Source organism: Chenopodium album, chromosome 7, assembly GCF_948465745.1.
Source record: "Chenopodium album chromosome 7, dcCheAlbu1.1, whole genome shotgun sequence".
In the NCBI taxonomy this organism is placed as follows: Eukaryota; Viridiplantae; Streptophyta; class Magnoliopsida; order Caryophyllales; family Amaranthaceae; genus Chenopodium; species Chenopodium album.
In genome coordinates this window covers 68,976,039-68,988,106 of record NC_137840.1, presented here as the reverse complement: position 1 = coordinate 68,988,106, position 12,068 = coordinate 68,976,039, and the positions used below count along the sequence as shown (strand labels likewise).

The 12,068-nt window shown below is 34.6% G+C and overlaps 1 protein-coding gene and 1 pseudogene across 1 annotated transcript; one reads left to right on the top strand and one right to left on the bottom strand.

Moving 5' to 3' along the window:
* The first annotated feature begins 725 nt into the window (after window positions 1–725).
* Window positions 726–2,346, top strand: LOC145638231 (aspartyl protease AED3 pseudogene; annotated as a pseudogene).
* A 446-nt stretch (window positions 2,347–2,792) lies between these two features.
* On the bottom strand, window positions 2,793–11,589 carry LOC145640583 (uncharacterized). The gene is made up of 3 exons (XM_081691834.1): window positions 11,507–11,589; window positions 3,903–3,961; window positions 2,793–3,751 (listed from the first exon to the last, which is right to left on the bottom strand). Exons 1-3 carry the CDS (start codon window positions 11,587–11,589, stop codon window positions 2,793–2,795), a joined length of 1,101 nt encoding a protein of 366 aa, XP_081547960.1.
* Between the last annotated feature and the right edge of the window lie 479 nt (window positions 11,590–12,068).

The window sequence follows — 12,068 nt, the reverse complement described above, 5'->3', positions numbered from 1 at the left end:
ACAAATACATCTATCATTTAAATTGATTTCGCTTCGTTACATAATCAAATCCGTTGTTGAATTACTTGGTTTCAATTAGGTGGGTTCTTATTTGAATTAGGTAAACATAAATGATTCATTTAGGCTTTAGAAAAAAAAAATTAAAAAAAAAAAAAAACTCGAGTTTCGTTCAAGCAAGAAGTCAAGTGATCTCTATTTCCTAGAAAACGCCCCTTTAGATATGCTCCTCCAGCCAATGAAAATAATTAACAAGTAGTCCGTAAATTGTTTTGAGTGACAAAATTTTCTCCCTTGTAGTACAAAGCAGTACATAGTCAACATTATTCTGATTTTCATACAAATTAAGGTTACAGTACATTACTTATACATTAATATGCAAACTTCACATAATCACATGTGATAGAAAGATCACGGCGTTTTGTTCTGGTTGAAGTAGTAAACTATTACTTCAATTTGTCTCTATTTATTCTACTTGTACTAGTTACATGCTTGCCTCCAAATTATAGTTTTGTTACTATCTTTGCAGCCATAAAATTGTGCCTTTCTATTGGCCATCCAATTTATTTATTTATCTTTGGGTGTTCCAAAAAATGCTCAAGCAATCATTCCACGTATTATAACTAATTCCGTATAATAACAATAAGGGCTTGTTAGTAATTTCACATTTCTAAAACTCAATATATATAGTTGTTCTCCCATGCACACTTTATCAAACATCTTATCCAAAACACAAGAAATCTAAAGAGTGAAACCATTGCCAAGTCTCTCATGGAGTACTTGGCTACTACATTCCTCTTTTTGGCCTTTCTCATTACTAACACTCAAGGTGTTAAACCATCATTATGCTCTTCTTCTAAACCCGATACGTCTGATCTCTCTATCTTCCACATTTATGGTGGTTGTTCGCCTTTTAAGGACCAAAAACCCAATTTATGGCCCAACACGGTCCTTGACATGGCCGCGAAAGACCCTAAGAGGGTTGCATTTTTAGATAGTCTAGCAGCCCAAAAGACTTCTGCCCCTATAGCTTCGGGCCAACAAGTCCTTAATATAGGTAATTACTTGGTCCGAACCAAGATTGGGACTCCAGGCCAACTCATGTTCATGGTCTTGGACACAAGTTTGGATGCTGCATGGGTCCCTTGCTCGGGTTGTGTAGGGTGCTCCTCTAATATATTCTCCCCCAACTCTTCCTCCACCTTCGAATCCATGGGTTGTGCTTCGGCTCAATGTGGCCAAGTCCGCGGGCCTATTTCATGCCCTTCAACCGGGTCCGGGGCATGTCAATTTAACCAATCCTATGGTGGAGATTCATCACTTTTAGCAACCCTCTCACATGACTCTTTGTCACTAGACAAAGATGTCATCACTAACTATGCTTTTGGATGCATCAATGCTATCTCAGGCAACTCAATCCCACCACAAGGCTTATTGGGCTTGGGCCGTGGGCCCTTATCACTAATTTCCCAATCAAAATCCCTTTACAATGGAGTATTCTCCTATTGCCTCCCAAGCTTCAAGTCCTACTATTTCTCCGGGTCACTCAAGCTCGGCCCAACGGGCCAACCTCGAACAATCAAAACCACCCCACTCCTCCAAAACCCACACCGTCCCTCACTCTATTATGTAAACCTAATCGCGGTCAGTGTGGGCCGGGTCCAAGTACCCATCCCCAAACAATACTTCACATTCGACCCAAACACCGGTGTTGGGAGTTGGGACCATCATTGACTCCGGTACCCTCCTAACCCGGTTCGTAGCACCCGCTTACAATGCAATCCGGGATGAGTACAAAAAACAAGTCCAAGGACCATATAGCTCACTCGGGGCGTTCGATACATGTTTCCCCGTGACCCACGAGCAAGTGGCCCCAACCGTAACCCTACATTTTGAAGGGATGGACTTAAAATTACCAATGGAGAACACATTGATCCATAGTAGTGCAGGCAACCTAGCTTGCCTAGCAATGGCTGCAAATAGCGCGAATTCTGTGATCAATATAATAGCAAGTTGGCAACAACAAAACCTTAGAATTCTCTATGATACCGCCAATTCTCGCCTAGGAATTGCTCGTGAACTCTGTAACTAAAATTACAATTAGTTACTCGTAGTAAAACAAATATACTACTATAAGATTGTTGCACCACGTTAAGTGGTACCACACTACAACTAATGTAGCGATATTACTCCCAAAAAAGGGTGTAAAATTAGGAATCTCCATATTTTTTTTTTTTTGTTTTCTTTTCATTTTAGGTAAAATCAAGTGTTGTGCATTGAAGATGGAAGAATTCTATCTTTTGTATTTTATTTGATATTGATAATAAAGAGTTTCTTTTTCTTTGTTTCCCTTTTTCTTTTTTTGTATAAACAATCAATCTATTTTTTGGTCGGTGTAAAGAGAGCTATAATGACAAGTGATGTAAACGAGATTTGATTCAGGTCTTGAGTTTCACTTCTCAAGACTTTAATTAATTAAACTAGTTGATCATCCACAAAGTAATTATAATCTTTATTGTACACATAACAAATGAATATGAGATTTAATTATGCGAGATACATATATATAACCACATACTTCTGATTAATATGAGTAGACTTGTGAGATGTACACTTGTGCCCTTCATGAACAATTGATCGATTACATACTAGCACTATAAATTTTGCAAATATAATGAAAGAATTAAACACATTATTAATTACATTGATATGATTTAAACCAAATGAACACAAAGCAATACATATAACATAGATTTGATCATTGAGAAGAATGAATCATAATCTTTGTCTAAACCTTACCCCCACCATTGGTGCACAGCAACACCAAAATCCCTTAACCTTCCATACAAAGCCAAGCATTCCCAATAAGCCCTTTTGCTACTACCGCCTTTTCCAATAGGCTTACACTCCAAGAAGAGCTCATCCACAAGCGCGATAGCCTTACTCTTTAGCATCTCCTCCACCACCTCGGCATCAGCCTTCATCACCACGTACTCCTCGGCCTTAACATTCCTCCACAACCAATCCGAGATCCCCATTTGTGTAGGTGGTCCTTCCCATGCATCATCCGATTCCACCTCCGTCTCAGGGACAGTCTCGATCCTATACATGTCAAAGTCCTTGTTTCGAGTAGGGTAGTTTTGCTCGAACCAACGTGTTGATCCATGACCACCCCCTACATCAATGTACACTCTCCTAGAGTAACCCTCCAAAGAGTCATTCAATAGATCCGGAAGAAACTTTGTTTTTCTTAGGTATGCCTTAGACTTTCCTGTGGCTGATCGCGGTGGCTCTAGGAGAACATCCTCGAGATTGCCTAGGACCGCCTTTTTTTCCTCCGACAAGAATTGTAACAACTTCCTTTGAGAGGCTGATCTCGATGACATTATTGTAGTAGCATAGGCCACCTTCCTCATCGCGATAAATGTTGAATTGTTACACTTCCTAAAATAAACAATTTTGTAATTTGGTGGCACCTCGAATGACATCGATGGATCTCGACTAAGTTGGACCGCCATTACACCACCTATCTTTAGGGTTCGGTCTAGGAAACCTTCAATTGCTCTTCCAAAGCAATCGGTGTAGGAGAAATCGAATGTATCATTGTGTATGGACTTGTATTTCGCGTCTAAAGGTGATAATATAAGGCTAAATTCAACCTTATTCGTTGCCTCGATCACTACTTGTTCTTTGGTGTCACTAACAATGATGGATTTATCCTTTGTTGATTTCCATAATCCTTCATTAGCAAGATCTTGAAAAACCAAGGCGTTAATATTATTATTATTATTATAATTATTGTTACTATTAATATTATTTGTGATCAACTTAACATTATTTTTGCTTGGTAAGACAATATTATCATATTCTCTAGCATTGGTTCCACCACATACACCGGCTAATACCATGATTAGGAGGGCAAGTAGCAAAGCTTGAGCTAGGATTTTCATGAGCACCCTCGATTCTGAATGTCGAATGATTACAAATAATCTAGACGAATGATCTCCATGTAAGACATGTACATTGTTGTGTTTGTTGTACGTGTAAGGTAACTCCATGTTCATGTTTTCGAGTTGCATTGTTTTTTAATTTTTTTTGTGTGTGTTTTCGATATGTATGTATGTATGTATGTATGGTTGTTTCGAGCACAAATGTGCTATAATGGTGGGGGGTTGGCGGGAGTTGGAGCTTGCTGATCAACGATGAAAAAAAGATAGCTGACGAGACAAATACAAAAGACAAAAATTAAGATGTAGAAGGGAATAATAATGAAGAATAAAATAAGCTAAGCATAAAAAGGCTTATTTTTTTTTATGAAAATGTAGGGAAAAAATAGCTAAAATTGCAAAGAAAATATTAGGGTATGTATGTTATGTTATGTTTTTTTAATAAAGAGATTAGAAGAGAGAAATAAACCTAGCGAGTACAAAACCTGGCTGCTGTATGATTTCCACCCACGAGAGATGCACAAGAATTATGTCCTTTATGTTTCAATATTAACAATTGTAAAATTCTTTCCACCTCCATTAAAACTTGTTGATACGTCTCCTTTCTTTAGGCGACCCAGTTTGACAGATTTCTCTAAATCACATTGACATGACTAATTACACATAAAAAAATTATATATGTTGAGGGATTGAACTCTTAGTTTTCGATCTAAGACAACCCTCTAAGTGTTTTTGATTAAATGATGAAAAAATGGAAGATTTTGTGTCAGCAATTGATGAAGAAAGAGCCTTTGAGATGATGCATGATATTCTTTTCTTTTCTTTTTTTTTTTTTTTCTTCTTTTTGTTGTAATGATTTAGTGTTTTAAGAGATATATTAGGGTGTCAAAATTTAGGTGAAGAGGATTTGAAGGTAAAACGGCTAATTTAGGATAAATTTGGGCAAAATAGTTGGAAACGAAATTTGGGGTGAGATAAATCTATCAAAAGCAATAATTTCGGACATGCATGATGTGCGTTGTATTCTTAAGTTTTAATTGCCAAACGCTCTATTTTTATTTTTTTTTCTAATTATAATTTTTTTAAATATATATATATGTTTCCACCCCTTTTCAAATTTTCTTTTAATTATTCTACCATAATATCTATAGTCAAAAAAATTCTACCATAATATCTATAAACTTTTTCCAAAAAAAAAAAAAAAAAAAAATAAAAAAATAGAGCGTTTGGCAATTAAAACTTAAGACGCATCTGCCCGTTACTCATTGTTACGTACTTGCTACCTCCGTTACTGTAGACACCCATTTGTGTCTCCCCAAAACCAAACCCAGTGATGAGTATCTTTCACGTCGAATCATAATCGAATGAAGTGAAAGTGTGAAAAGTCTAGAGTTGCGGAAAGTTTTAATTTCTTTTCTCTTCTCTCTGTATTAATTAAGTTGGTCCATGATATGGGTCCAATAATAGTGTAGTTGGATGGGGCTTGACAAGAGCTTTCCAACGATATACTATAAGCCCAATTCCGATGAATATTGAGGAAGTTATGGCCAATTTACTAAACTGGGCCCGTTTTGAGCCTTATATACGGCCCAATGATCTAGGGGAGGGCCTAATATGATTTATCATTCCTAATGCAATTAGGAATGGTTTTAGTCTTCTAGAATCTTCTAGAAGGTTCTTTTCATTCCTAATTCAATTAGCATTGATAAATTGACTTTTGTTGACTTTTCAGAGTTTTAATTAAAATCAAATAGCATTTTCGAGAAAATTATATGATTTTATCCTCCAGTACGGAAAACTTATCTGATTTTCGAAAACGCGTTAAAAACAAGCTTGGCGCCTAACCCCAGGCATTAGCACCTGGAACCAGGCCTGGCGCTAGCCATTGGCGCCAGTGTTGGTGCCTTGCGCCAGTTAGCCAGGGTTTGCGCCAGCTCTGTTTTTTGTGCGCCAGACTCTGTTTTGATATTTTATCTTTTTGGCTGATTTTCTCTATAAATAACGTCGTAAAAACTCCGTTTTCATTCACCAATTCTCATCATTCACGAGTTCTCATCTACAATCAGTTTTAATTAGCATTCGCCTACAATCATTCATTAATTCTCTCATTCTCTTAATCATTCATCAATTCTTTCTTTCTCTAAACTTTGTTTTCGCATACAAAATTCCGCATTCCCAAGATCTAGAAACACCTACCCATATTCGAAGTTGCCTTCGCCCTAGACGTGAAAGGTTTAATTTCTGAGGGTTTGATCCCAAATCTCTATTTCAATTATTTAATTTAATTGTTTGTTTATTATTTTCCTTGAAGTTACTAACGTGTGTATTTTGTTATTAGAAAGAGGTACGAGGCATCAAAGTAAGTACTTTAATGGTTTTTAATTGATATTATGATGTAGAAATCATGTTTATATTGTTATTATGATATTCCTAGTATCATGTTTAGGGAAAAGGTTATAATATCAAATATGCTTATTATGATTCATGCGATGCCTTTTATTCTCTTCCTAATATTTATGATTGTTAGTATCATGTTAGGGTTAAAGATTTGATTTTTATTGCTTAGTGACATGCTAGGGTTTGTTATTAATCTTGTTAGTATCATGCCTAGGATCTTGCTATTATTATTATGCTTTAATATTAACATGAACATGATAATTATTATAATTATTATTATTATTTTGATGATGATTATTTTATTTATGATTATTATTATGACTATTATAATGATTATTTATTATGTTGCTTGATTATTTATATTTATTGCTTGATCACACTTTTATTGCATGTTTAAAGGGAATTTGTACTTGTAATCACGCTTAATAAGATATTTAATAATCTTGTTTAGAGTTAATTGTGATTATAATTTCAAGTGATCACCAATAATAGATTTGTTTGTGCATTAAATTCAACCAACATAGATAAACAGGTTTAGGGTTAATCCTATTGATTGCATGTTAGTCAGAAAGCGCACATGAATACGTTTAGAATAAAGTAGAGGCCTATTATTAGGGCAAGTTCAATCTCTTTTAGGTTGGATTTGTACCTTCATCCCCGAACCCTTATTTGGTTCAAGACCTTATGGAGTTGACGATCTCTTGGATCGTTAAGGGGTGTAACCTTCACCTCGTGAACGATTTACAAGTTCCTAAAAAAAACTTGTTGGCGACTCTTTTGCTCTATCTTCTTCCCTTTTGGACGCCACCGTACTTTAGTGTATGATCACAGTGGGGTTCAAGCTAGGGGTTAACGCTTGAAATATTTCCTACAAGAGTATGTTAGTATTATGCGAAGTGTATGATTGATTGAATTGTTGAAACGTATTCAACAAATCATAACCGTGTTTTAAGGTATCTTCTACTACTTAAAAAAGCCTTTTAGGATAAAAAAAAAGAATAGACCATTTGGAAGTGGGAAAAACCTCTGTTCTCTCTCCTCCCCCAAAACAAATCCACTGCCAGAAACCTAGGGTCTCGTCGGAGTTCCGGCGCCGCGGCCGGTTCTCCGGCGAGAACCCTTGTAATTTTTCCTTTTTTTGTGGGCGACTCTTCTCTAATTCAGATTCTCGTTCCTAGTCGTGGTCGAGCCTCCCAACACTTTAAGTCTCTTGAGGTTCTTCCGGCGGTGAAGAGGAAGTGGAGCTAAGTCGAATTTACACCGACGACCTCCACCTCAACCTCTATTAAGCTTCAACCTCCTTTCGCCGGCAAATATCTTCTCTTTTGGTCAATTATAGAAGGTTCTTTGGCTTGTTAACCCCGTAGGAAGTGTTGGGTGTTGTTATTTTCTTCAGTTCAAGGTTTGTGGGCTTGTATCCCCTTATTTTGTTCAATTTATGGAAGCACTTTATTTGCTCTTTATGGCATTAACTTTCTAGCTGTCAGTGTTAGTTGTTCCTTGTTTTTTCCTATCCTTATTTTAAGTACTATGGATGTGTTTGAGGAACTTAGGGGGGATTTGTGTTTTGCTCAGTTTGAAGAGGAGGATTTCTCTTCTCATAAGTTAGAGAATATAGTTGGGGAATTGGAGAATCCTTTTGGTATTCTAAAATTTGTTAGGAGATTAAAAGATGAGGGTAACCAGTTGTACAAGCTAATATGGTTTTAGCCATTGCAAAATACTCTTTTGCACTCAAGATCTTGTCCTTTGTTCTGGTTGGTAATAATGATGATAAATCAGTTTTTTTTTAGCCTTGCTGTGTCTCTTAATCTGAACTTGGGGGCATGTTATGTCAAAGAGAAGAACTTTGACAAGGTTGGTCACTCATGCAAAATACCCTTTATAAGGGCATGATAGGTGTAAAAAACTCCAATTTTGATGCAAGAAGATCCGACTATAGGTATAGTCACTCATGCGTCATTATGTGAAAGTATGTCGATGCTCCTTCCAGATGCACCACGCCTGTCCCATTTGAAGTCTACTACGATCCCCAAACCGTGCTCCTCTCAGAAGTTGAAGATATTTGCCTCTTCCTACCGCTCAATAGTTAGAAGGAAAATTGTTTGTCAAATAAAGAAGAAAAACCCCCTCCATTATACTAACTCCTTATTTTGCAGGATGAGTGGCTCTAAGAGAAGAGCATCCCGTTCCTTCGAAAGTATATGATTCCCCAATAGAAAAAGATTGTATGGTCCTACCCCTAATGTTTTAGTGTGTAATTTGTTTTATGATTAATATAATGCTTTTTCCGGTGTCAAAAAAAAAAAAAGCCTTTTAGTCAAACTAAAATTTTCACAAGTTTTTATAGTACAGTTCATATCTAATTTCTTCACTTTGTTATTATTTACATTCACACGTTATACCATACCATAAACAAATCAGTTTTTTCTGAAAGTAAAGGATAGTTCAAGTAGTTAGAGCTTCCCTCTCGATTCCAAGAGATATTGAAATCGATTCTCATCATCCGCCCTTGTAACTCTCTAAACACCAAAAAAAAAAAAAAACAAATCAGTATTTTTTTTGGCACGTTTTACAAGACATTGAAATCAATCAACCATCTATAATAGCGTCCTTTAATTATTATTTTTCCATCAATAGATCAATTGCATGTATATGTTAAAAATTGAGTTTACAATTTTTTTAATATAAAACTAGTTTGTGATCTAGCTAGGTGTTAAACCTAAAATTTGTTATATACACCCGTGTGCATCGTATACTCGGTCAGTTAACCCAAGGTTAGTATTTCCTCCTCACCATTTGATGTTTAAATGAAAAACAATCATCAAAATAAGAACAAAATACCTATGGGTATACGATACACCCGATTGTATATAACAACCTCTCGTGTTTACTACTTGCTATTTTAAAACATAATACTCCGTAATATTATGGATTAAAAAAAAGCAAGATTTAAAGAAAGTAACTATTCATTGTCTTAGATAATATATTTATTTTTTTCAAAAAAAAAAAAATATATTTTTTTTTGTTTTTTTTTTTCGAGCAACGCTGGGTTTTTCACAACAATTTTTATTTATTTATAAACTTTTACTTCCTCCGTTTTAATTTACTTGACCTATAGTCCTATGACACGCAATTTAAGGAGTTAATTAAAGAAGACAAACGATATTTTTAATACAAAAAATTAAAACCACCAATAAAAGGGATGAATTGGGGTTTCATGGTATTAATTTTTTTTTAAAATTTATCTTATGTTAATCCTCTTTAATCTTTTCCTTAAATTGCGTGCCAAAGGGCTATAGGTCAAGTAAATAGAAACGGAAGAAGTATAAGTTTGTATTTGCTATAGATTGTATTTAATACCAATTTATGTTATCAAATTATTAGAAATAAGATACGTTTATGTAAAGTATCTCTAATTGTTAGTTTGCTTATAAGTTATGAATTTAAAATTGAGTTAAAATTATGTTGTAAAAGTAGGAGACGAACAATATATTTTATAGATTAACGATTAAAGATTCAATAGAATATACATTTTAAAGATTATCGATTACAAAAAATATTTTATTTATTTAAAGTTGTTGTTATTGTTGTATATTTTGGGTTGTTTAGATTGCATATTCTCTTTTTATTTTTTTTAATTTTTATCAATTATCTTACTTTATTAGTTTTTAAGGAGAAAAAAAAGGAAAAAAAAGTTTTTGGTGGAAATTTATTTATTGTGGATGCGACACGTGTACTTTAGGAATGATTATTTACCTTTATTATCTTTCCTTTTAGTCATAAATTTTGGACAAATTTACTCTTGTTTTAAAATTTAAACTAGTGTGTACCCCGGGCGATGCCCTGGGTTGCTAGTTTGTGTACTTCTTGCTTTAATTTAGCAATTATGTTCGACTATTTGTATAGTAAGTGTGTGTATATTACCTTTATTTTACTTAATAAATGAAAGGAATATATAATATTATGTGCAGCTTGAAACATTAATAATAGTTGGTTGAGATGGTGAATGTATTACTTATATGTATTGGAGGTTATGATTTCGAATCTTGTTCAAAGCATATTTTAGTTTGTTAAATGAAGTGGCTGGCTTACATGGCACATATACTCTAGATGATGACGTGGCATTGTGACGTAGCACACATACTTTGAAGAGTGCCATGTGTGGCACCGTTCCTTTAAAAGGAACGTCTTTTAATATATAGTATAGATACTCAATTATTCTTTAGTTTTGCATGTGCAATTGTACTTTTTGTCCTATTTTATTGGTTTTCCAATACTCATTATAAAATTTTCTCTCCTCTCTCTTCTACTTTCGATCTTCACCCACATGTACAATAATTTTTTTTAAAGATGGAATTGTATTTTCAATAATTGAATTATTCTAATGTACCTATACTTTACACCGTACAATTTCTTAATAACCACGCATAATTTCAAGTGTTAAAAACAAATGAGAACAAGGATAGTAGTATTGATGAAAATTTATTATGTACACCCTGGTGTATGATAAATCACATTTATATAGGATTTGTAGGCACGTTTATGCTAAGTTTATAGTTGCTTTTTAGGTCTTTTAGTCGCTTTTTAGGTCGTAAATACATAATTTGTTTGTTTTGTACACTACTACGATCCGTTTGTGTTTTTCTTAATGTTTCAGGTGATTTTATAGTCATTTGGACGCTTTTGTAGTGTTTGGAGTTGATTCGGATGATATTTGGATGGAAGCCGATGAATTGAGTTTATTAATTGGAGATCCCATGTTTGTGGATGTTGATTTTGATTAATATGTGCATGAGACATGAATATATCATTCACAAGGGTCGTTATGTACTTTACGGAAATGAATTTGAGTTAGAAACGAAGAAAAACGAAGGTTTGTAAAGTTGCAAAACAGACCTTTGATCACTCTTTTGATCATAACTTGAGTTCTACAGATCGGATTTAAGTGATTCAAGTTGCATTGGAAACTAGACTTGAAGATCTTTCCAACAGTAGGTCACACGCCTATATACAACGTATAAATCAGAATTTACAAGCCTGTGAAGTTGACACAATGCCCAGTAGCCCCGAGCGAGAGCTCGCAAGGTAGCTCGCATAGGCCTTGAGCAATAGCAGCCCCGAGCGAGAGCTCACTCGACCAGGGAGCTATAGCTCCAATTTACCCACGAAAGCAGCAAGCAAGGGGCATCGTAGCACGTCTTTTGCTTGGCCCTCGATTCCATCGAGCATCTTCGTGCCACGTCATCTTCTATCGTCCAATCGTTTGACAACTTGTGTAATTTATATTTTACTTTTCTTTAATTATTTTTAGATTAGTTTTAGGATAATATAAATACTCCAAGGGATATTATTTTTTCCCTTATGCCTTTTTATACTTTTTATTTTACGTTCATTGTAGTTTCTCTCTAGCCCTAGTTTTTCATGGACAACTCCATGGATTCCTCCATGGATTTGTCCTTGAATTTGTTACTTTAATTTATAGAGGTAATTATACTTCTTTACTTTTAATTATGCTTTCTTTATTATTTCTAGTTTTTATTATTTATTTCATGCTAGAGTAGTTTATTTCTAGGGTTTGGGAATCCATGTTTATACTTTAATTCTTAATTGATATTATTTATGATTTGATTATTGATATCTCTAATTGATAGTGTTTTCTTATTAATCTTGCAACCTGATCAATTGTTTGATTAGTTCTTGTTAATAAGAGTTTGAATCGAAAGA